This window comes from Coregonus clupeaformis, chromosome 17 (genome assembly GCF_020615455.1).
Source record: "Coregonus clupeaformis isolate EN_2021a chromosome 17, ASM2061545v1, whole genome shotgun sequence".
Taxonomy (NCBI): domain Eukaryota; kingdom Metazoa; phylum Chordata; class Actinopteri; order Salmoniformes; family Salmonidae; genus Coregonus; species Coregonus clupeaformis.
The window spans coordinates 32,615,022-32,641,252 of record NC_059208.1 but is presented as its reverse complement, the minus strand read 5'-3'; the positions used below and the strand labels follow the sequence as shown (position 1 = coordinate 32,641,252).

Genomic DNA, 26,231 nt, shown 5'->3' with positions numbered 1-26,231 from the left:
AGTTCAAACAGGTGCCATTAATACAGGTAACGATTTGAGGACAGAGGAGCCTCTTAAAGAAGAAGTTACAGGTCTGTGAGAGCCAGAAATCTTGCTTGTTTGTAGGTGACCAAATACTTATTTTCCACCATAATTTGCAAATAAATTCATGAAAAATCCTACAATGTGATTTTCTGAAAAAATAAATCTCAATTTGTCTGTCATAGTTGACGTGTACCTATGATGAAAATTACAGGCCTCTCTCATCTTTTTAAGTGGGAGAACTTGCACAATTGGTGGCTGACTAAATACTTTTTTCCCCCACTGTAATTAGGCGACCAGTTCAAGAGTGCGATGTAATAAATTATCAGACTCAGAACATGACATTAAAACCAGTCCAATAATGTTAATGAACAGTAACACATACCAGTGTTTAAAATAGAAAAAACAACAATCATTAGGAATTTTTTATCATCAATTACCATGTGAATAGTTTCACAACCTTGTTTTTTTCATTCATTTTTAACCAGTTCAATAAAATGTAATATGAATGTCAGAATTAATTAACAATAATAATTAACATAGTGAACAATAACTCATTAACCTGTTTATTTAGTGTGTGTGTGGGAAAGCTGGGGGTGTTTCTTCAGTTTGATAAGTTTATTGAATTCTGGGGTGATGGTTGACAGGTCAACTCGGAGGTCATGCTGGCTGTCCAGTTTGTTTCTGCTTTTAGTTTTCAGCACGGCCATAGCAGAGAAGCCACTTTCACACAGATAGGTAGCGCTGAACGGTAGCATGATTCTGATTGCATGACAGGCGAGCGCAGGATACTCTCCCACTACGCTGCACCAGAACTGTGGCAGTGCCATTTCCAGGTAGCGCATGCTCAGTCCGTGATCAAATGACAGCTCCACCAGCTGATCCTCTTCATTGCTTGGCAAAGTGACGCTTCCCATCTCCCCTCGAAAGGTGTTTTGTCTCCTGTTCTCATCCGGGAAGTAGTGGCAAAACTTTCCATGCAGCTTGACAAGATTCTGTTTAACGTTTTTTTTTCAGTGTGTCGCCGTGAGCTATGTTGATCAGATTCTGAATATCAAAATCAGCATTGGGAAACATGTCAATCCTCCTGTTAGAAACATGATTTGCCCAAACGGTAAGCTTCATCTTGAAAGCATCCACTTTGTCCCTCTGTTCAAATCGATTGTGCCCCCTCCCTTGCATTGACACATTGAGCGAATTTAGATTATCAAAAATATCCGCCAGGTAGGCAACCTGCGCAAGCCATTTCACACACTCGAAATGTTCGGCCAGAGGTAACTTGTTTTACCGTCCCTCCACCACACAACCCCTGAAACCGCTACAATACCTTCTGGAAACAAAGCTCGTATTATAAGGAGGATGGGATCCACCCAAATTATTTGGGTTCCTGGATCCTTTCACAGCATTATAAGGCTGCGTCGAGACAATGACTTATCAATGACCCAAGTGCAGCTAATTTAATCCCTACCATTGTGTCGCTGAGTTGTCATAATGCTTCAGCAAATGTACATTATCCTAGGGGCGTTGGAAGACACAATATAAATAACCTAATTTATGTCCCCCTTACTGCCTGAAATGCCTCTGCTGATCCTACAGCTATTGTATGCAGTAATCATATGCCTATGAACCAGAGTATCACGTTTCAGGAGAAGACCCAATGTCAAAGTAACAAAAGTTTATCACAAAAACAGGGGGCAGGCAAACGACAGGTCAAGGGCAGGCAGAGGTCAATAATCCAGATCAGAGTCCAAAAGGTACAGAACGGCAGGCAGTCTCAGGGTCAGGGAAGGCAGAGGTCAATAATCCAGGGTGGTGTGACAAGGTACAGAACGGCAGGCAGGCTCAGGGTCAGGGCAGGCAGAGTGGTCAAAACCAGGAAAACTAGAAAACATTAACTTGACAAAACAAAACGAACTGGCAACAGACAAACAGAGAACACAGGTATAAATACACTGGGGATAATGGGGAAGATGGGTGACACCTGGAGGGCGGTGGAGACAATCACAAAGACAGATGAAACAGATCAGGGTGTGACAGTACCCTCCCCCTCTAGGGGTGCAAATGACAGTCCCACTAAGACCAAACCAGATGCGATGGCGTATCACTGCAGAATGCTGTGGTAGCCATGCTGGTTAAGTGTGCCTTGAATTCTAAATACATCACAGACCGTGTCACCAGCAAAGCACCACACCATAACACTTCCTCCTCCATGCTTTATGGTGGGAACTACACATGCGGAGATCATCCGTTCACCCACACCGCGTCTCACAAACACACGGCGGTTAGAACCAAAAATCTCCAATTTAGACTCCAGATCTGATATGAAGAGTGTTTGATCCAATATTATAAAGATTGTAACTTGTATGAGAGAGCGAGGAAAGCCATGTGTTCGTAGTATCACAAGTGAGTACTAGAAGGTCAGTGTGCCAAGATAGATAGGGGGACCACTGGTGCTAGTCTTAGGAATGGTGCGTGATGAAATGTCATGACTAGTGTGCCACACGAAACCAAGGAAAGGAATGATATGGGCGTAGTTGAGTGACAACTCAATTATGGTTAGAAACTGGTTAAGACAAAAGTAGACTGGAAGAGCACTATATAGGCTGAGAGAGAGTCTATGTAATTCAGTCACATTATAAGAGGCAAAGCACGTTAATCTTATTATGTGATCCAGTACTGAATAAATGTAGAGTCAAACTTCCATCTGAGTGTCTGCTGCTTTCTCTTTCATCCTGCACTTCTTCATACCAGAAACTGTTACTTGAATTATTAATCAAACTATTCTGTGTCTCTGTGCGTTGCCCAAAAGGTTGTAAGTCATTTGGGATTTAAGTAACGGACAGAGTCCCAATCTGCATAGTCAGAGATCTTTATTTATTGAGAATTCTGCCATCACAATTTCAGAGTCCATCTTTTATACTCATACGTCATACAAAAAAATCCCTCCCCTCTGTAGGCGGGCTGTAGTTTTCCAATCTAAAACTGCTCTCCTGACCATCAGTTCACACACACACACACACATATACACACATACATACACACACTCATACATACACACTTTCTTATCATAGCCTACTCCCTGCATTCCTCAGTTATCGCCGTTCTCACAATATTCTGCACCATGTTTTCATACTCATTAAAAAGCCTAACAGTTTCTCTCCTCCCTAAATTCCTCAGTTATCAGTTGCCTGTAGACAGTTCTCCTTGACCTTTGTTGTCTGGCCTAACTCTTACTCACATTGCTAAATGTGGCTCAATGCCATAGTCTTTACTGGTCCTACACTCACACATTTCTAACACATTATACACAGTTTCAGGGTGTAATAATTAGTCACTACTAAGAAAGTACTAATCATACTTAAAACAAGAACATTTCACAACTATATTTAAGGGTGGAACATTTAGTCATTACTTTTAACCTGTATATAGAATTAATTTCTATATCAGAAACTTTCCAACGGTCTAATGTCCATTGCTCGTGTTTCTTGGCCCAAGCAGGTCTCTTCTTCTTATTGGTGTCCTTTAGTAGTGGTTTCTTTGCAGCAATTCGACCATGAAGGCCTGATTCACACAGTCCCCTCTGAACAGTTGATGTTGAGATGTGACTGTTACTTGAACTCTGTTAAGCATTTATTTGGGCTGCAATTTCTGTGGCTGGTAACTCTAATTAACTTATCCTCTGCAGCAGAGGTAACTCTGGGTCTTCCATTCCTGTGGCGGTCCTCATGAGAGCCATTTACATCATAGCGTTTGATGGTTTTTGCGACTGCACTTTCAAAGTTCTTGAAATGTTCTGGATTGACTGACCTTCATATCTTAAAGTAATGATGGATTGTCGTTTCTCTTTGCTCTTTGCTCAGTCTGCGCTCCAGAGGGTATATCTCACTGGTCATCCCCAAAGCCAACACCTCCTTTGGCCGCAATTCCTTCCAGTTCTCTGCTGCCAATGACTGGAACAAATTGCAAAAATCTCTGAAGCTGGAGACACTTATCTCCCTCACTAACTTTAAGCATCAGTTGTCAGAGCACCTTACCGATCACTGCACCTGTACACAGCCCATCTGAAATTAGCCCGCCCAACTACCTCATCCCTATATTGTTATTTATTTTGCTCATCTGTACCCCAGTATCTCTATTTGCACATCATCTCTTGCACATCATTCCAGTGTTAATACTAAATTGTAATTATTTTGCACTATAGCCTATTTTATTGCCTTACCTCCATAACTTGCTAAATTTGCACACTGTATATTAATTGTATTTCTGTTGTATTTTTTTTGATTTTTGTTTTGTTTTACCCCATATGTAACTCTGTGTTGTTGTTTTTATCGCACTGCTTTGCTTTATCTTGGCCAGGTCGCAGTTGTAAATGAGAACTTGTTCTCAACTGGTTTACCTGGTTAAATAAAGGTGAAATAAAAAAATAAAAAAAAATTGAGGTGTTCTTGCCATAATACGGACTTGGTTTTTTACCAAATATGGCTATCCTCTGTATACCACCCCTACCTTGTCACAACACAACTGATTGGCTCAAACACATTAAGAAGGAAATAAGAGCAAGAGTAACTGAGTTACTAGCATGTATAGTGTTTTGTGAGTACAATAAATTACTGGAGGTGAATGAACTGTGTAAAAGAAATTCATTCAAACCTTAAAGCTGCAATATAATCATTGTACCACCTAAACCGCTGTGGAATATATTTACTAGCTGAAGCTGGTGTACAAAACCAAAAGTAAAAGATGCAAAAACTAAACTTAAGCACTGGAAGCATAGAAATAGGGCACATAGAACAGATCTACCGCTTCTTAGACTTACTTTAAATGAGAATGACAGATCTACAACTCACATTTCTATGTGAATTTGGTCAGGGCGTCCAAAAAGTTACATGTTTAAGTTCAGTTTTTGATTATTTTACTTTCGGTTTTGGACACCAGCTTCAAATAGCTGAAAATACAATATTGTTGGTTATGGAAAGATATTTTACAGCGGTTTAGATGGTCCAATGGTTCTCTACACTATACTTGCTTGTTTTGTCACATAAACTGAAATTAGGTGAATTATTAGAATTTTAGCAACCAAGAAATGGTGGAGTGATTTATGCATAGTGCACCTTTAAAATATTTCCTATTACACCTTCTTCCATAAACCCCTTATTTATGTGTTGAATTCCACTGAATTAAATAAGGATTTGTTTGGAGTGTAATTATCTACATGCGAAGATATTTGCATTAGGAAAAAAAATTAATTACTCAAAAGACATTGCATGGACTTTTGTGTTGATGCCTCATAAGTTTATTTACATTCTGTAAGGTGTTACATTAAAATACAATGTCACCCTTTCAAAATGCCATTTTAAGCATGCCTGATAACCCAACTTTAAAGTACATCCTTCAAACCATTTTAAAAGGCTTCACAACCAAAAAAGACATTCTCAAATGGATACAACTATTTATATTGCATCTTTTCAACCAAGTTAAATGTCCCGCTTTAAATGACGTGCAGCTTGTAAAGGCTTCATAAAGCCTTCATAAACACTACATAAATGTGTTATCATCTACAAGCGTATATCATGCTTTATAAAGGGTTCATAAATGTGGCATAACCGTGTGACACAACCACCAATCTCAAATGTGACTTAACCCACTATGTCATATATGACAAACCTGTGCTTTATAAAGGGTGGCATAAGCACCGCTTAATAAAGGCCTTATAAATCAGGTTTCTCAAAGCATTTATAACCCTGTCATGCATGTTGGTAGAGCATTGCAATATAGAACAGTCAACAAATAATCTGGGTTAGTGGGTTCGATTCCCAAGACCACCCATACGGAAAAATATATTCACATATGACTGTAAGTCGCTGTTGATAAAAGCGTCTGCTAAATTTGATATATTATATTATTTTAAAACATTTCTAGGATGGCCCAACTTCTTTCCCTCTTGGGTGCATAGTCAATATTTGACCTGACCTCAACTTTCCCCAAAATACTATGACGCAGGTTGACACACACTCTAAAGTGCAGTCATGCACAGCAAAAAAACGTTTCAAAATCTGTTTGGATTTTTGGCCTACTGCTGTTTTCTTTTCCCAAATTACATTTTCACAGTTGAGTTTTTCCAGGTTTCAGATTTCCACAATTTGTTCAGTTTTTCTCCTTTTTCTTTTTTTTTACACATTTTTAATAGAAAACTACAACATTTGATTTTCTGTGTTCACAACCATGCTTAAACCGCATCAGGGGATGACTTTTGAGGTATGTGAAAAATCTAAGAAACTTATATTTTGAGTGTAGTTGCCCTTTAATTTAGTGCACATGCCCTGCACTGTTGTTTGGTTAGAGGGTTTTCTGTTGCGCAACAATTGCACATGATGATTATGTATTCCATATACAGTGATTCGCATTGTGACCGCCAATGGAATGGGTGGAGTAAAAGGCCAGCAACACTCCGTACCATTCAGAGCCCCATGAAATGACACCATATATACATTCTACAGACTCTACAGACTCTACTTTTTTAGTGTTGCTGACAAGATACTGATCATGTGATGAGTTCGCAAATCAAAATGCCCAATTGTGGTGCCACTGGACAGCGAAAAACAAGTTAACCTTTATTTATTGTAATTTAAATTAGTATTTAAGTGTTGAGTTAGATTACATACCGTTGCTACCGCAGTTGTTATTTCAAATAATTTTGGTGACTTCAAAACAATTGCTAGCTAGCCAAAGTTGTGCTAGCTAGCAGGCTCAGCTAAATAAAACTCCCCTTAAATACATCCACGTCTCATAGTCACGTCATCAGATTTGTAAATGAAAGAGGAATATTATAAAACAAATCAAATGGAGTTTCCCATCTCTCCATTTAGAGTTTCTGGCACAGCACAGAAGAACAGACCTGCTGTTACTTTTAAGGTTGGAACCAACATGCAGTACCTCCAGCAGGCAGAGCAGCAAGAACAATTCATTCGCTAGCTCAGGGACAAGCTACACTATTCACAGTCCTGTGTAATGTTCAATGTAATTGCATTGCTGGACTTTTTAGCTGTTAGTGATAATTCCTTAAGTGTTAATACATTTGTGTTTACATCATTAAGATTTATGTTTGTGTTATAAATCACCAAAGGGGTCTGACTTTAAATTAAGTACAGCATCATGTGATATAGTCTTTATGGATGTGGTATAAATGACAAAAGGTGTCTCACTTCAAACTAAGTATTACAGGACACGTGTCAATAAATAGGTTATTAATGTTCTACTGAATTATGAAGGTTCTCTCATGATCCAAAGGTTACTGTAGGGTGTGAGAGGTATTTAAATGAGTTGATGGACCTGCAAAGCTTGTGTGTGTGTGTCAGAGCCAAGATGATTTGGAGTAGTCCAACCCGAGACCACCAAACCAGGTATTCCTCTTCTGTTCCCATGCTGGAGACCAGGGCTTGAGAACAACCTGTTACAATGGTGGCAACATTTTGTGGCTGATCTTTCAGCGGGGGAGTGGGTGAATGTGTCAAAGACCTGATGGTCCCAAAACCACCATAGAATTCTATAGGAGTGACCTTACTGAGTAAAGTACTTGTCATTGTCACTACTTAACACAGTAAAAAAGTCATAATTATGGCTAAACCCTGCCACAATTGATCTTCTTAAAATTAACTAATGAAGTCCAAGTTTAATGTGTTGGTCCACCAGACCTTCCGCACATTTGGGAGGAAGTGTCTGGGAACGAGATTAGGTGTAATGTGACTAACATGACTTCACTTTAGAGCGTATTCCAATCCCTCTACCCAACATGTCTCCCTTTATAAAGCACATGTTTATCATATTCGACATAGAGGGTTATGTCACATTTGACATTGGTGATTATGTCACACAGTTATGCCACATTTATTAACCCTTTATAAAGCATGGCATACAGTTATAGATAATTTGCAACACATTTATGTAGTGCTTATGAAGGCTTTATGAAGCCTTTATAAGCTGAACGTCATTTAAAGTGGGACCAAACATGCAAAGCAAAAATAAAATATATATGATTTACAAAGGAAAGTACTTTTAAGGAAGAACAAAACAAACAATTGTGGTGGAAAATATGAACACTGGTTTAGGAGGCAATAAGTGACAAAGCTTAAAGATATTTTTCAAATATACATTGAGTGTACAAAACATTAGGAACACCTGCTCTTTCCATGATAGACTGACCAGGTGAATCCAGGTGAAAGCTATGACCCCTTATTGTTAAATCCACTTAAATTGAGACATGGATTTTGTGTGCCATTCAGTGGGTAAATGGGCAAGACAAAATATGTAAGTGCCTTTGAACGGGGTATGGTAGTAGGTGCCAGGCGCACTGGTTTGAGTGTATCAAGAACTGCAACGCTGCTGGGTTTTTCACGCTCAACAGTTTCCCGTGTGTATCAAGAATGGTCCACCACCCAAAAGACATCCAGCTGACTTGACACCACTTTGGGAAGCATTAGAGTGAACACGGGCCAGCATCCCTGTGGAACGCTTTCAACACCTTGTAGTCCTTGCCCCGACGAAATGAGGCTGTTCTGAGGGCAAAAGGGGGTGCAACTCAATATTAGGAAGGTTTTCCTAATGTTTTGTACATTCAGTGTATAATACATTGTATAGTACATAGCTTGTCAGTACATTTCAAATGTTACAATTATTTTTGTGATAAACATTTTTTTTATATTAGCCCTGTACAAATGCTCTTAGTTTTATACTATTTAAATAAAAGGGTGTTGATGTGGTATGAATACTGTATGATGCATAAATTGTGTCATGAACTTGGGAATTACCTGATAATAACTATATCATTTGAACTATGGAAAGTGTGTGTCCGTTTTTTCTCCAGTTGCGAATCACTCAATTTACAGTACAATTCACACCTTGTAATCTATGCAACCCTTTGATGCATTGAATATGGAGGCACTTACAAAAACATTTCAATACAGCAATTGTGATTCATGTGGCATTGGTTAAGACTGTTACTGTTTGAGATCAGGTGTAGGTGAGCTGGTGTTGGGTCAAAGGTAGAAGCAAGGTTGAAGACGGTCAAAGCAGTACAGTGATTAATTCTATTTTGCTTAGTAAACATCAACATCATCCTTTTCAGAGTTAATTTTTAATAAATGGCTGAAAAATAAAAAGTCTAAAACGAATTATGGAAATGTTTGTCGATGCAGTCTTGAGTGTGAACGTTGCCGGTGATCTCAAGGTAAGTTCTTCTTTTTGACTCGAGGGTCTCAGGAAATCGGAAGACATCAAAGCATCAGGACACAGAGGAGGAGTGGAGATGGCTAAGGGAGTAAAATACAGACAAAACTTAGGTTTCAACAAAATGAAGACAAAATTACTTGAAGATACAGCATTTATTTAAGATTCCTGTCTATCAAAAAATATAAAATCAAAGAAAAGATTTAGTCACTTACCTTTCAAAACTGTCCAGAGAAGCAATGGTTCTGCTGAAAAATTATTTCAGCTTGAGATGAGACCAGGGTGTTTCATGGTGATTTGGGGCATATTTCACTTCAAGTGAGTTTGTCCAGGTTTTTTTATGTTGGGATTGCCAACCTTGGAATGCTCTCTCCATAAGGGTGCTTGACTGTATAACAACTGCATAGTTCTAACTGATTGGTAGTCCATTGTATATCACAAGAAGGGGATAGGTAGAATCCAGTAATTAGAAGAGTATTAGCGGCACTGTAGCCGAGATGAGAAAAGATCTTGAAGCTTGGTTTTCTTGAAGCATTTCTTCCTGTGTTTTAATAATTCATTGTCATGTGACACCTTATTCTGCTCTGCAGATTGGATGCTTTCCTTTCTATATCTATTTATTTTAAATGACAGACATCAGTTTAACAGCTTTTACATCTAATTTGTTTTGCCACAAAAATGTATACTTTATAACTGTACTTTTTTTGATGGAATTTAACAGAAAAATATAATTAAAATCAAAATATTATTTTAACTCAAAAGTCTGAAAATGTAACTATAGAAGAATAATTAATTAAAATTAATAACAAGCTGGCTTAAAAATATACAAATATGTCAATATGTCTAACATTGAAAACTTTATTAGCAATATCATTGTAGTTGCTAAAAATGAAAAGATAATAGGTTGAATACTGCTCTTCTGTATGTAAGCATATAAATAATGGCAACATTGCGGTTAAATTCTACAAAAATTTGACTTCTCAGACTACACAAAACAAAAGAGAGCAACTGAAAATTTACTTTAAAAAAATAAAACTGAATAAACTATGGACAAAATTAACTTAAAGCCAGCAGAAATAATTATAATATACTGCTGAAAAGCCCCATTATAACAACATGCAGAGCAGAATAAAGGTAGTCTATTTTTCTAATAAGAATTAGGCAACTGGTGAGTAATTGGGTTGTATTGTGGTGAAAATTCTCTCTTTAGAACTGCAGTTCCTGCCCATTGCTAATGATGTCAGGGCCTGTGCTAGCTCATCCATGCTAAGTCCGCTGTGTGATCCTGCATCATATCTGCGCCCATAGCTCGTCGATGTGAAGGAGGAGGAGGAAAAGTTAGTGGAGAAACCAGAGCCTGTGGCATCAAAGCTCCCTCGTCTGGAGCCTGACCTGGAGCCAGTTCTTGAGTCGGGCCGGGAACCGGATGCTGACCCAGAACCGCTAACACTGTAGGGACTGTAAAGGCCTTTACTTGATTGAGAAGAGGCTTCCAACAGACGCAGACCAGAACCCTCCTCAATCATGCTTCTATCCATGGCATCCTTGTATGAGATCTTAAGCTTTGTCTTGGGGCAGGTGAGGTATTTGGAGTATCCACTGACATCTCGTAGCTTTTGTGCAGTACGTGCATCTAGGGTGCCCTTGTTGACAGCAACATCTAGTGGAACTCTGCCAGTGACCTCTGGTTCGATCAAACCACCAGTTAGATATTGTACTTCCAGGAATCTCTGACCAGCCTCATAGTACAACCACCCTTTTTTTAATGCTTGTGCAGCAGACATTTTTGTTTTGGTTCTGGGATCCTCAAATCCATTGAAGGCCTTCTGTGCCAGGTTGATTCGGTCAACCATGATCTTATCCACAAGTCCCATGTTCATTGCATCTGCAACTGAGAACTTCTCTCCAGTGTTTGGATCAATGATGCCACCAGCGCAAGCCTGAGCCTCCAGCAGTCTTTGACCTGTGATATTATCCACAAGATTTCTGTGCATGGCTTCTGTGACGGACACTTTCTCTAATGTGTCAGTATCCAGTATTCCAGCCACAGGGCCGGTTTCTTCTGTTGGGTCATTCCATATCGTTGCTGGGGGTTTGATAGAGGGGACGGGGCTACTGGAGTAAGATGACGTGGACCCAAAGGAGGATGACCTGGATCTGGTGCCACTTATGTTTCCGGACAGCATGTCTGCAAACTCTGTGATGGACAGAGTGCCAGCACGGTACTGATCCAGAGCAGACTGGTCAATGAGGCCCTTTATGATTGCATCATCAATGTCATACTGTCGGCCAGACCTTCTATCAATGATCATGGACTTCACAACACCATCAGATGAGGAGATAGTAATCTCCTCCCACTCACACTCTTGCTCTGCAAGCTCAATGTAGGTCTGGTGATCAATAAGTCCTTTGCGATATGCCTCATACACAGACATCTCTTTGCCTGTCTCTGGGTCAACAATGACTACTCTGCGTTTACGCACAGACGATTTAGAGGATGTCTTCCTCTCACGTTTCTTTTCTTTCAACAGCAAAAGTGCTAGTCCAGTTTCTGGGTCAATCATGCATCGCTCCATCAGCTGCAGGTAAGTGAGGTTCTCCTCAGTGTTAGGGTCAAAGAAGCCTTTAGTGTCATCAGATGGGTCTGTAAGAATGCCATTCATCTCCTCATCAAACAGGCCACGTGTGTAGGCCATCTCGACTGGCAAGCGGTGACTCTCTTCTGGATCAATGATCCCACCAGTGGCAATTTGGGCTTCCAATAGGCGAATGCCGTGGTCTTTCAGAATGAGACCCTTTTTCATGGCCTGGAATAGAGAGATGGTCTTGCCAGAGTATGGATCCCTGTAGCCTGTAACAGCACGCTCAGCAGAGATGAGCTTGTCTTTGAACTCTGGACCAACGACTCCCATTTTAACAGCTTCACCGACATTCAGCTTCAGGTTCTTTATTGGGTCAATTATATATCCTGTTGCAGCTTGAGCTTCAAGAAGTTCAAAGGCTGTCCCGGGTCTTATCATGTTCTTCTTCATTGCTTGGTAGATGGACAGACGGTCTTTGCTGGATTCTACATATACTCCGGCAATGCAGCTTGTGCCCTCAAGGTACTTCTTCACTTCTTTGCTGACCTCTTCTACTGAGATAAGGCCTTCAATGAGATCATTGTATGTCTTTTGGTCAATAATCTGCGAACGAAGCAGCTCATCTAAGGTGATTTGCTTTCTGAGACCCTTGAAAAGCAGCCTTCTGTCTGCCAGTGAAAGTAATCGCAGACCACTCTCTTTATCAACTTTGCATCTCTTCAGCAGGTGGGCATAGGTCTGTCTCTCCTCTGTGGTTGGATCAACATAACCTTGTACATCACTGTTTGGATCCGTGATCCTGTCATGTGTTTCCTTATTGATGTATCCGCGTTGCATGGCAACATCTGTGGGAAGGTGGAAGTAGTATTCTGGATCCATAAGGCCCCCAGTGGAAGCCTGGGCTTCAAGAAGCCTCAAGGCATAGTCCTCAGGAACAAGGTATTTTTTCATCGCTTGGAAGAGAGAGATTACTTTTCCACTGTAAGGATCCTTGTAGCCAGTGACTGCCCTCTCGGCAGAGAGAAGTTTGTCATGGATTTCAGGGCCGACTAGCCCTTTGCGCACAGCTTCGTCAACTGTTAACAATTCTTCTTTCACAGGGTCAATGATGAATCCTGTTGCCGCTTGGGCCTCCAGGAGACTAAGAGCAAAATCAGGCTTAATGAGACCTCTCTTCATGGCCTGGTAAATACTGACCTTAGAGGGGGAGTCTGAGAAGATTCCAGCAATACTACCAGTGCCAAACAAATACTGCTTTACAGACGGCATTTCCATTACCTCACGGATAGTCTTCTTCTCTTGCTTCAACATGTTGTATGTTTGAAGGTCGATAATGCGAGAACTGTAGAGCTCCTCAATAGTGACTCTTCGTCTGATCACATCACAGGACATGCTCTGCTCTCCTTTCAGTATCTCCCTTTGTTCAATGATTTCAATGACGATGATGATCATTCTCTCCTTTGTGATTTTCCCACAGCGATACTGTTCCAGGAGCCTTAGCTTTTCTTCCTCAGGGAGCAGGTTTGACCCCATGACATCCCATAGGGTCATTAGCTTCCCTGCATAGCTTTGATGAGGGATATCCACTTGAGTGTTAGTCAAGTCTATCTGTGCCTGTTCTTCTGTGTATATGTAAGACTTTTCCACTGGAATTTGAGCTTCAGCCTTTGATAGCGGCAGGAAGCACAGACCGGTCTCTGGATCTCTTATGCATTTCTCTTGCAGTTGTTTGTAGGTGGAACTTTCATTATTGTTGGGATCAACGAAAGCTTTGACATCCCCTGAGGGGTCAGTGAAGTTATTAGCCATCTGCTTATTGAAATAGCCACGTTGGAAAGCCACATCATTTGGAACACAGTGGCTGCTGACTGGATCAATAATCCCTCCTGTGGCCACCTGAGCTTCCAACAGGGGAATAGCATGTTCTCGTAGCACAAGCTCCTTCTTCATGGCTTGGAAGAGGGAAATCGTGTTGCCTGTGTATGGATCTCTGTAACCAGTCACTGCTTTCTCAGCTGACAGAAGTTTCTCATGAACCTCAGGACCAACAACTCCTGCTTTCACAGCATCATCCACAGTGTACCTCTGGTTTTTGACAGGATCGATAATGAAACCGGTTGCTGCTTGTGCCTTGAGCAACGCAAGACCTGTATTTTGTCTCAATATGTTCTTCTTCATTGCTTGATAAATGCTAACCTTTTCCTTTGAGTCACCCATATAGATGCCTGCAATCTGTCCATCTGTTCCTTGCAAGTACTTCCTGACTGAGTCGATGTCACTGATTTCTTTGGCTTTCTTTTTACCCTGTTGGAGTTGATCATATGTAGCTTTATCAATTATTTTGGATTCAAACAATGAGCTGGCAGTGACAGGTGACCTAAGCCCTTCAAAGCTGGCCTGTTCCTTTTCCTGTTTCTTGGTCTCCTTTTCATCAACCATTGTGACAATGATTGTAATCATTCTTTCAATAGTCACTGTTCCAGTTCTGTACTGTCGAATCAACTCAATTCTTTGTTCCTCTGTAATATATTCAGAGTTTATGATCTCCCAAATAGTGACTTTCCTTCCTTTGAAAGGTCCATACGGCAGCTCCATAGTTGCCTGGTTCAGGGCATCTTTGATCTGGACCTTAGTGTATTGATGTTCCTCTTTTGACTTTTGCTTCTCTTTTGACTTTTGAATTGCTTTCTCTGAGAGCGGAAGAAATGGAAAACCAGTCTCTTTGTCAGTGACACATTTTTTCATGAGTTGTACATAAGATGCATTCTCCCACATGTTAGGATCAAAGAAGACTTTAGTTTCATCAGTGTTGTTGCTCAAGGTCTTGTTTGTTTCATCGTCAAAATATCCACGTTTGCAGGCAACATCATGTGGGATGTGATAACTTTTGACTGGATCAATTATGCCTCCAGTTGCAAGCTGAGCCTCTAGCAGACGGATACCATGGTCATTCTTAATAAGGTCTTTCAACATTGCCTCAAATAGGGATATATTCTTTCCAGTGTAGGGATCTTTGTACCCATTAACAGCTCTCTCTGCAGACAGAAGTTTTTCATGCATCTCTGGGCCAACAAGACCTGATCTAACAGCTTCATCCACAGTGAGCTTCTGATTTTTGACAGGGTCAATTACAAATCCAGTCCCAGCTTGAGCCTCAAGAAGAGTCAATGCAGTCTCGGGAGAGAGCATCTGTTTCTTTACAGCTTGATAGAATGGTATTTTCTCCTTTGTTGACTCAATGATCACTCCAGCAATGCTATGTGTTCCTCTTAAGGCTTTCTTAACAGGCTCCATCTCAGAGATTTCTTTGACAGTTGTTTTGCCATTATGCAATTTGTTGAACAGGTCTTTATTGAGGATCTTAGATTCTAGAAGTTCAGCTGCAGTGACAGGAATCCTCAGACCGTCAAACACAATTTCATTCCTCTTCTCTTTGTCTTCCACGACACTAATTACAATTTTGATAATTTTTTCCACAGTAATTTTTCCGGTCTTGTACTGACGAATCAGATCCTTCCTCTGTGCCTCTGTGAAATACTCTGAGTTAATGATTTCCCAAATGGTCACAGTCTTTCCTTGGAATCTTCCAAATGGTACAGAGATATTTGCTTTAGTGAGTACATCTTTAGTTTCTTCCGTTGTATAGGTCTTGTCACTTTGTGTAGCTTTCTCTGTGATTGGTAACATAAGTAGGCCTGTCTCTGCATCTGGGGTGCATTTCTCCAATAGTTGCTGATAAGTGAGGCTCTCCTGGGTGCTTGGGTCAATGAATAACTTTGAGTCATCAGTAGGGTTTGATAGAGTTTTTTTCATCTCAGCATCCAATTGGCCCTGCTTATAGGCTGTATGGAGAGGTACACGGTGACTATTGACAGGGTCAATTATTCCACCAGTTGCAATCTGAGCATCCAGAAGTCTAACGGCCTGGTCTTGTTCAACCAGACCTTTTTTCATGGCCTCAAAGAGTGAGATTTTGTCTCCAGTATAAGGATCTTTGTAACCAGTAGCTGCTTTTTCTGCAGAAAGCATTTTGTTATGGAGTTCTGGACCTATTAATTCCTCCTTTACAGCTTCATCCACAGTGAGCATTCTGTTTTTCACTGGATCGATGATGTACCCAGATGCTGCCTGAGCTTCAAGAAGCATTGTGGCAGCACCAGGAGAAAGTTTATTCTCTTTCATGGCCTGATACACACTCATTTTTTGCTTGGCTGGAGTCAAGACTCCGCCAACACTATTCTTGCCTTTGAGACATGTTTTTACTTTCTCAGTCTTGCTCAGGTCTTTCACTGTGGTTTTGCCTTTTTTCAGCTTATCAAAGTCCTTCTTGTTCAGTATACCAATGTCATGGAGCCTGCTGGCAGGAACCTTCTCCCTAATCCCATCAAAAGCAAATAGTGATTCTTCGTTTTTCTTCTCACCATCTACTACTGCAGACCCATCAAATACTTTATTTGTAGTTCCCACCATTGTCATTGCAATTAGCTGATCTTCAGGGACCTCATCAGTTTGCATCTCCATTTCTTTAGTGTGGGATGTTGCAGATTTTCTTAGTGTAGAAAGTTGCTGCAGCTTCTCTCGAAGCTTTTCATTCTCCTCACCCAACAATTTCTCTTGTTCAAGCCTTTTCTTTTCAAGATCCTGCATCTCTTTCTGCTTGTTGCACATCTCCTCCTCAGCATCCTTCTGCTTTTTCACAGCGGCATCCATGGTAGCGTGGAGTTTCTTCTTCTCCTGTTCCATCTGCTTCCTTTGACGATCCTGCTCATCTTTGAGGTCTTTGGCCTTCTTAACCTCATCCTCAAACTGTTTCTCAAGCTTATTTTTCTCTTCCTCAATGAGCTTTTCTTTTTTCAACAACATTTGTTTTTCTGTCAGGAAAGTCTGCTCAAGAACAGTCTTTTCCTTTTTAATTTGTTCCTGTTGGGCATTGGCCATCTAATTAGGAAAGAAATTAAGAGAAAATTAATACAACTCCAAACAAACTTTTTGCACATGGTCTATTACATTGATTATAACTGCTAAATAATATAATACATATATTTATATATAAATGGTATCGTATATACAGCATATAATTGTATTCTGTATTCTATGAATGGAAATGTATTCGAAATCGGTTTCATTTTGAAATGCTAGAAAACATAATTGAATTTACGAAATGCAGCAACATTTGGTCATTCATGAGAAATTGCTGGACACTTAGTATTGTTGACAGTCTCTGCAATTCACATGAATAGTACATTTGGACCTCCTTTATGTGTTAGTGTTTTTGAGAAGGTTATGGATATTTGCAAAAGGGTTTTCACTTATTATTTCACAAGATTATTTCACATTCCACAATACCTCTTTAGACTTATTCTGTAAATCTGCAGCCTCTTTTTGTAATTTCTCCTTTTCTTTCTCAAGGTCAGCTATGGCTTTGCGTAGGTCATCAGACTCTTTGCTGCTCTGTAATCTCTGCACCTCCAGTTTCTCTATAAGGACTTTTTCTGAAGCGTGTTTCTCTTTCTCTTGGAGACGAACCCTGATCTCATCTGCTTGTTTCTTGAATTTCTTGGCCTCTTCCTCTGCTTTAGACTGAGCATCACTGAGCTGTGTCACCCTTAGCTTCAATTTCTCTGCCTCCGCCGTAGCTTCATGCTGCCTCTTGCGCTCAGCCTCTAGGGATTTTTGGAAGCCCTCTGTCTCCTCCTCAAAACGCTGCTGCATCTGCTGCTTGTCCTCCAGCAGTTTTTGGGCCTGCTCCTGAGCCTTGTCCTTTTGTTTCTGGAGATTCTCTGCCTCAGCTTTCAGTTTAGTTGCTTCTTGGATAGCTTGCATTTTCTCCTTCAGCATTTTGTCAGCAAGAGCCCTCTGTTCTGCAAGCTCGGACTCTGTAATCTGTCTCTCTCGGGCAGCCTCCTTAGCTTCTAAGCTTAGCCTGGCAGCATCCTCCGCCAACTTCTTCAAGTTCTCAGCTTCCTCTTCCAGGAATGTCTGAGTATTATCTTTATCTTTACTCATGAGACGCTGGTTCTCATTCTCAATTCTAAGCTTAAGTTTGACCAGCTCCTCCATCTGGACCTTGACCTTAAATAGCTCATCCTCCACTTGAGCTTTCTGCTTGACAGCATTGCTAACTTCATCCTTCTGGCGCTGAAGCTCTTCATCCAAAACAGATTTTTGCTTATCGGTCTCATCCAGTCGCAGTTTCACCTTTGTCAGCTCCTGCTCAACTTGTGTCTTCTGCTTCACTGTTTGTTCAGCTAGCTTTTTGTGCTTGGCCATCTCTGCGTCAGCCTGCTGTTTCTGTTTCAGAGCAGCAGCCTCAGCTTCTGCTCGCTTTGCAGCCTCCTGCTCTGCTTCCATCCTCAGTCTCTCAGCATCCCCCTGAGCCTTGGCCTGTTTGGCAGCCTCAGATTCAGCTGCTTTCTTCTGCTTCTCAGCATCCTCTGCTTTTTGACGGAGTAAAGCAGCCTCTTTCTCAGCTTTCTCCTTGGCCTTCTCAGCTTCTTGTACAAGTTTCTTAGCCTTGTCAAACTCCTCTTTGAGCTTGCCCTGGAAAAGATTGTCCTCTTTCTGCTTGACCAGAACAGCCTGTGCTCTCTTTTCTGCAGCACTACATTTCTGTGCAGCCTCTTTGGCTAGACTAATCTGTTTCTCTGTTTCTTTGTCAGCATCCTCCTTTTGCTTGTTAGCATCGGCAGCAATCTCTTTGAGGCGCTCAACTTCTTTCTGAGCTGCCTGGCATTGTCGCGCTGCCTCTTCCTCTGCAGCAGTGATCTTTTTAACTTTCTCTTCAGCTTGCTTCCTTTTGTTCTCCTCCTCTAAAGCAAGCTTTCTGAGTTTCTCTGCTTCTTCCTCAGCCTTGACTTTGTTCTTATGTGTCTCATCTGCAATGCCTTTAAGCTTGTTCAACTCCAACTCAAGATCCAACTTGCCTGTTGATGCCTCCTCAAAGTTTAGTTTTAGTATGCGAATCTCCTCTTCAACCACCCTCCTCTGCTTAAGAGTTTCCTCTACAATCTTCTTCTGCCTCTCCAATTCAGAATCAGAAGTATTCTTAAGCTGGGTGATCTTTTCATCAATGTCTTGCTTGTGCTGTTTTGCTTGGTCTTCTAGGACCTTTCTCTGATAAGCCTCATCTTCGGCTTTTCTCCTAAGTCGCTCATTTTCTGCCTCTTTATCCTTCAGGGCAATCTCAGCTTCAGTTTTCAGGCAGGTTGCTTCATTAATGGCTGCCAGTTTTTCCTTGAGTATCAACTCAGCCTCTCCTCTTTGCCGAGCCGCCTCATCCTCTGCTACCTGCCTCTGCTTCTTTGCGTCTTCAGCAATTGATCTCAGCTTAGTCGCCTCTTCAGCTAGTTGCCTCATTTTCGATGCCTCAGACTCAAGGAGATTTCTGCTTTTCTCTGTTGTAGACATGGTCTCTTTCTCAGCTTTGGACTTCATCTGAAGAAGAACTTCCATTTCACATCTCACTTTGGCCAGTTCATCTTCTAGCTGTTTCCTTTGTTTTACTGCAGCATTCACCTCATTTTTCAGGCGCTGGAGCTCTTCATCCAATAGAGACCTCTGTTGCTTACCATGGTCAAAGTCAGCCCTTAGGCGAATTAGCTCTTGCTCTGCAGAGAGTTTCTGCTGGGCTGTTCCCTCTGCCAATTTCCTCTGTTTCTCCAGCTCCTTCTCTGCCATTTCCTTTTGCTTAAGAGCAGCCTCTTCAGCCTTAGCCCTTTTCTTTGCCTCTCGCTCAGCTTTCTCTTTCTGTTTCTCTGCTTCCTCCTGAGCCTGGCTCTTCTTGTGGGCTTCTTCCTCAGCCTGGAGTCTCAAACGGAGTGCCTCGTTGGCTTTCTGCCTCCACTTCTCAAGCTCCTTCTCTGCTTCCTCCCTGGCTTTGTTGGCTTCCTCTTGTTGCTTCTTGAGGCGCTCTGCCTGTTCCTGCAACTGAATAACAGTGTCCTGTTCTTGTTTCAGTGATTCCTCAAGCTTTACTGCCTTCTCGTTAAATGACATGCGTTTGGTTTGCAGCTCGGTGGCGGCACTCTTCTGTGCCACCTCCTCTGCAACCATGACCTGCCGCTGCTTCTCCTCCTCTGCCTGTTTCATGCGCCTCTCTGCCTCTTCAGCTTGCATCTTGAACTTCTGCAACTCATCCAGGGCCTTCTGCTTTTGCTTGGCAGCCTCTTGTTCTGCCTCTGCTTTGTGTTTCAGCTCCTCCTCTGCGTTGCGCTTTTTCTGAGTCTCTTCATTCACCTGCTTGCGAAGCTTCTCTGCCTCCTCCTGAGCAACTTTCCTCAGTCTCTCAGCCTCGACAGCCATGTCCCTGAGCTGCTGAAGTTGGGCCTCAGCTGTGGCCTTCTGCTTTATGGTAGTCTCTAATTGGATTCTGATGATGTGGATCTCCTCTTCTATCTTGGTGCGACTATACAGTGCCTCCTCAACCTGCTGGCTCTTGGTTTGGATCTCTTGCTCTGACAGGTTCTTGAGTTCGTGCAGCTCCTGCTGTATGTTGTGCTTCTGTTTCTCAGAATCCACTTTCACAACTTCCCTCCTGCTGACCTCTTCTTTCATTTTCACCTTCAGCTCTTGGGCTTCTTGTTCCGCTTTAGCGATAGCTTTTGTGTGTGCCTCAGCTAACTGTCTTTGTTTGTCTAATTCAGCCTGCATCTCAGACAACTTTTTTCTCTCCTCCTTCTTTAGTATTTCAGTAGCTTTCTGTATTAGTGGAAGCAAACAGTAAAGGGAAAAACAATGTTAAGTATTACAGTGTTAGAATATAAATGTTTGAGTTGATTGAAGTACTCAAACAAAGTAAAACGTTTAAGTACATGTAGGTACACATACAGTAGGGTCTGAAATTATTGACACCCTTGATAAAGATGAGCAAAACTGACTTATAATAAATAATTCAAATACTGACCTATATTGTATGCTAAAAAAGTTCCAATGTTTTTGAACATACAATATAAATCAGTACTTGAATTACGTATTTTATACAGTCATTTCTGCTCATCTTTATCAAGGGTGTCAATAATTTCGGACCCCACTGTAGATGTAAATACATGAACAAAACGTTACTTCAAATGAATAAATATTTGTTATCTAGGGAGAGAAATGTTTGTTATTTGCTTTGGGAAAATAATCACGAATGTCTTGTCACATTTACTTAATGTATGGCACACATAATGAGACATTACTTCACAACACAACACTATGGGAACTTGAATGGTATCATGCCAACGAGGTATTTTTCCTTGGGTCTTTTGAAGTAACCATTTCATCTTTCATTACTAAGATCAAATAAGAATCAATCAAATAACACTTTTCAATGTACTGACTTGGTTACTACTCTTCAACTTTACCTTGGACTAAGATTGTATTACGTTTTACCTTTTACAAATTAAATCCATCATGTTTTAAAATTGGAAATAAACTTGAAAGGACAGAAGCAGAAAAATAATAATTTGCAAAGAGCATGCAAAATGTATTACCCATAGAGGGTATGCTTAGATTGAGTTGATCAGAACTTTTCTATTTTTAGGCAAAATTCTGAGCACCTACAGTATACAGCCATGTACAGAAGTTCGTAAAATGTCAAAGCTCTACTGTATGTAAGCAAGTCAATCCCAATTACTGTACCTTAGAGATAATAGCTTAGTGATGCAGCAAATAAAGCATGGGACTCACAAAACAAAAGGCACCACAAAATGACTATGTAATCAAGGCTATGAGACAAAATAATTGAAGTGCAGAATCTAATCCTTATTTTATGCAAGATAATGTGGAACTTTACACTTAGACAAGGTCCAAAAATGTGGTTGTATCTTTGAATGTTAATGTCATGTTGGTTCACTGGTGTGAATGAAACACAGATGCCTAATGATAACAGGGATAAATTGTAGAAGACTAATGATATAAGAGGAGTGATATGTGGAGAGGGGATTTATTCAAATACCTGGTGCTTTGTGGATTATTCACATCTTAAGCGCCCAAACATGATTAATATTCATCATGACAAAGCACTGGCAAGGTTAGAAAAGAAAGGGGGAAACAAAACTGGTCATTTGAAAGAATAATTCTGAGGTGGTATTAGTCAGACTGCAGCGACCTAATCACCAGATCAGAGAAAAAGGAGTGTGCAGAAATATTTTGTTTCAAGGGTGAAATAACAAATTAAATTGCAGAAGAAAAGGCTATTCTAAAAAAAGACTGGGGTTGAATTGAATGGGGAGCCTGATGTTTGTTTCAGACTTGAGGGGATACTGTAGCAAAACTAACTTGCAAGTGTAATTTAGAGACTGATTACACATCCATGCACCACAGTATAGGGGGAATGAGAGACAGATACTATTAGTGAATGGGATGTGCCGCAGCACCAGCATTTGAAATTACTCAACACTTTCCATACTGCGCTGACCTATACAAAAACTAATTAATTTCCTCATAGCCCCATCAGCTAAAAATATTTTGAACCCTTTCCAAAAAGTCCCAGACTCTTTTAAAAATGCCAACATTCTGAAACCATATATACTGACATAAGGACATACAGTACCAGTCAAAAGTTTGGACACACCTACTCATTCAAGTGTTTTTCTTTATTTTTACTATTTTCTACATTGTAGAATAATAGTGAAGACATCAAAACTATGAAATAACACATATGGAATCATATAGTAACCAAAAAAGTGTTAAACAAATCCAAATACATTTTAGATTCTTCAAAGTAGCCACCCTTTGCCTTGATGACAGATTTGCACACTCTTGGCATTCTCTCAACCAGCTTCATGAGGAATGCTTTTCCAACAGTCTTGAAGGAGTTCCCACATATGCTGAGCACTTGTTGGCTGCTTTTCCTTCACTCTGCGGTCCAACTCATCCCAAACCATCTCAATTGGGTTGAGGTCTGGTGATTGTGGAGGCCAGGTCATCTGATGCAGCACTCCATCACACTCCTTCTTGGTCAAATAGCCCTTACACAGCCTGGAGGTGTGTTGGGTCATTGTCCTGTTGAAAAACAAATGATAGTCCCACTAAGCACAAACCAGATGGGATGGCGTATCGCTGCAGAATGCTGTGGTAGCCATGCTGGTTAAGTGTGCCTTGAATTCTAAATAAATCACCAACAGTGTCACCAGCAAAGCACCCCCACACCATCACACCTCCTCCTCCATGCTTCACGGTGGGAACCACACATGCAGAGATAATCCATTCACCTACTCTGCGTCTCACAAAGACACAGCGGTTGGCACCTAAAATCTCACATTTGGACTCATCAGACCGAAGGACACCTTTCCACCGGTCTAATGTCCATTGCTCGTGTTTCTTGGCCCAAGCAAGTCTCTTCTTATTATTGGTGTCCTTTATTAGTGGTTTCTTTGCAGCAATTCAACCATGAAGGCCTGATTCACGCAGTCTCCTCTGAACAGTTGATGTTGAGATGTGTCTGTTACTTGAACTCTGTGAAGCATTTATTTGGGCTGCAATCTGAGGCTGGTAACTCTAATGAATTTATCCTCTGCAGCAGAGGTAACTCTGGGTCTTCCTTTCCTGTGGCGGTCCTCATGAGAGCCAGTTTCATCATAGCGCTTGATGGTTTTTGCGACTGCACTTGAAGAACATGTTCAATATTGACTGACCTTCATGTCTTAAAGTAATGATGGACTGTCATTTCTCTTTGCTTATTTGTGCTGTTCTTGCCATAATATGGACTTGGTATTTTACCAAATAGGGCTATCTTCCGTATACCACCCCTAACTTGTCACAACACAACTGATTGGCTCAAACACATTAAGGAAAGAAATTCTACAAATTAACTTTTAACAAGGCACACCTGTTCATTGAAATGCAATCCAGGTGACTAACTTATGAAGCTGGTTGAGAGAATGCCAAGAGTGTGCAAAGCTGTCATCAAGGCAAAGGGTGGCTACTTTGAAGAATCTAAAATCTCAAATATATTTTGATTTGTTTAACACTTTTTTGGTTACTACATGATTCCATATGTGTTATTTCATAGTGTTGATGTCTTCACTAGTATTCTACAATGTAGAAAATAGTAAAAAATTAAGAAAAACCCTGGAATGAGTAGTTGTGTCCAAACTTTTGACTGGTACTGTATATTATTTTCCATACATTAATCCCTAAAGAGAGAGTTTTATAGTAACTGTTGTTATAGCCTGGGTATACAAGTCTGTTTCTGCCATCATGCCACTCCTTGACATGCCAAACAAGATGTTTGGCATGGAAAAGAGTTGACATGTGCGCACAAAGAGATCTTGCACCAGGCTATTGTTATTATGGTTAGTGGGTTTAATTAAAGTTGTCGGGAGCAGGGAGCTGCTGCCTGTCTTCAATGTGTCCCTCAATTACCTCCTCGTCCTCAAGGCGGCTCTGTGTCTCCGTGATAAACTTGATGTATTGGCTGGTCAGAGTCATCAGCTCACTGTAGCGGGTTCTCAGAGTCACATACTGAAAGACAATTCCAGATGTTTAGTAATCCCATATAATTGTTAACAACTTTAAAGCTACTGTAGCTGTTCCTCATCTAAATTCCTCATCATGTCTAAATTCCTCATCATGTCTATATGACCTACCTCTTGGATTATATTGTCAGATGCACACTCCATTTTGGTTTTCTTAAGGGGCGAAGCCAGGGGCTCCACCAGAGCTTTGTACGTCACCACCTGAAGCTCATAGTCCTGGGGAAAACACATGGACATAATATGTCATAGACATAATACAATAATTTTACTAACGCAACAAATCTCCATATGCATCATCTTATTTAAGTGACATCTGATTTGCATACGCACCTTGACTGCATCAATATATGCCCTTGCATGTTTTTGACACTCCTCAACCTTATCTTTGTTCTTCTCGATCTCTTCTAGGAGTTTCTGCAATGATAAAAGATTGTAACACTGACTGTCTTGATAACGTGTAGCTCAGTTGGTAGAGCATGGCGCTTGCAACGCCAGGGTTGTGGGTTCGATTCCCACAGGGGGCCAGTATGAAAAAAAAAATATGAAAAATGTATGCACTCACTAACTGTAAGTCGCTCTGGATAAGAGCGTCTTCTAAATGATGTAAATAACGTAACATTATAGTCCATCATCGAGCTAAGAAGCTTCATCTCCCCTATTTGTAATGGAAGCCTCTTGCTACCTTGTCCTGGGTGCCTCACATTGGTGGTAGATGAGGTGAGTTTCCCCTTACTATGTAAAGCACTTTGAGCATCTAGGTAGAAAAGCGCTATATAAATCCAATCGATAATTATTATTATTAGTTGTACAGTACCTTCTCCTGTGCCAACTGTTGCTTAAGGGCCTTGCTGTCGCCGATGGGCACGGCCTGGATCTTTTCCTGCCTCTCCTTGGCATCACCAAGCCATCTGATGAGCCAGTCATAGCTCTCGTGGTAGGCGCGCATCTGCCTCCCCAGCAAATCCAGCTCCTGTTGGCGTAGGTCTATCTGGGCAAACATGGCCTGCCAGCGCTCCTCTAGCCCGGACACTAGTTGGCGATAGTGTTCCAGCTCGGTGTCGTGCTCGCTGTGGACCCGTGTAATCCGCTCATTCACGGCCACCACCTTCTTCAGTTCCTCCTGGAGATTGTCGAACGTCTTCTGGTCATCCTCTGCCTCACCACGCATTGTCTACCAGAGAGAAAGAGGGAGAGAAAGAGAGAGAGAAAAAGAGAGTGAGCGAGAAAGAGAACGAGAGATAGAGAAAGAGCAATAGAGACAGAAGGAGAGAGAGAGAGAGAGAACGAGAGAGATAGAGAGACAGCAAGAAAGAGAGGGAGAGAGGAAGATCACTACAAATGCATAGAAATCACTAAATTACTGTCTGATAACCAGTCCATATAAAAGCATTGTCTACACACCAACGGATACAATGCAGTTAATTCTAACAGAGATACTGTACCTTTAGCTGGGTGCGGTAGTTCTCCACCGCTTTTTCGTCTGTTGGCATCTTGTTGACGTCTCGTAAATGGGCTTCATACTTTTTGAGGGTGTCCTCTGCTCCCTTTGTGCTGCGGATCACTATGTCGATGGTCTTCAGTCTAAACAAGGAGTGGTGTATAGTGTTAGCTGTGTGTGTAACATGATTCAGATCTACTATTTAGATTGAAGATGTTACTTATTGGTCCTATGGTTTTGATATGCATGTCGTAACAATCAGAGTTAGCCAGGAACTCACTTGTCCAGGTACACGGAGGACAGGGTGTAGATGTGCTCCATCTTCTTCAGCGTAACATCCAGCTCAGAGCGCAGTACGGTGGCGGAGCTGGACTGCTGAGGCGATGCCAGCACCTCCTCTGTCTTCTCAGCCACATTGGTCAGGTCTTTCTTCAAGCCCTCCAACTCTGACTGGACATTCTATGGGCAGAAAAGGGAATAATGAACCATAACTGGCTATTCCACCTG

General features: G+C 41.2%; 1 protein-coding gene across 2 annotated transcripts in view; it reads right to left on the bottom strand.

Moving 5' to 3' along the window:
* Positions 1 to 8,790: 8,790 nt before the first annotated feature.
* Positions 8,791 to 26,231, bottom strand: part of LOC121586262 (plectin) — a 64,385-nt gene continuing 46,944 nt past the window's right edge. For both annotated transcript variants that reach the window (XM_041902820.2, XM_041902821.2), the window contains 9 exons: positions 26,005 to 26,183; positions 25,729 to 25,867; positions 25,101 to 25,457; positions 24,617 to 24,700; positions 24,398 to 24,502; positions 24,174 to 24,272; positions 17,172 to 20,522; positions 9,459 to 16,763; positions 8,791 to 9,326 (listed from right to left, as the gene is read on the bottom strand). In XM_041902820.2, the coding sequence (XP_041758754.1) occupies positions 10,401 to 16,763; positions 17,172 to 20,522; positions 24,174 to 24,272; positions 24,398 to 24,502; positions 24,617 to 24,700; positions 25,101 to 25,457; positions 25,729 to 25,867; positions 26,005 to 26,183 (10,677 nt within the window). In that variant the 3' untranslated portion in view covers positions 8,791 to 9,326; positions 9,459 to 10,400. The remainder of the gene's footprint in view (positions 9,327 to 9,458; positions 16,764 to 17,171; positions 20,523 to 24,173; positions 24,273 to 24,397; positions 24,503 to 24,616; positions 24,701 to 25,100; positions 25,458 to 25,728; positions 25,868 to 26,004; positions 26,184 to 26,231) is intronic.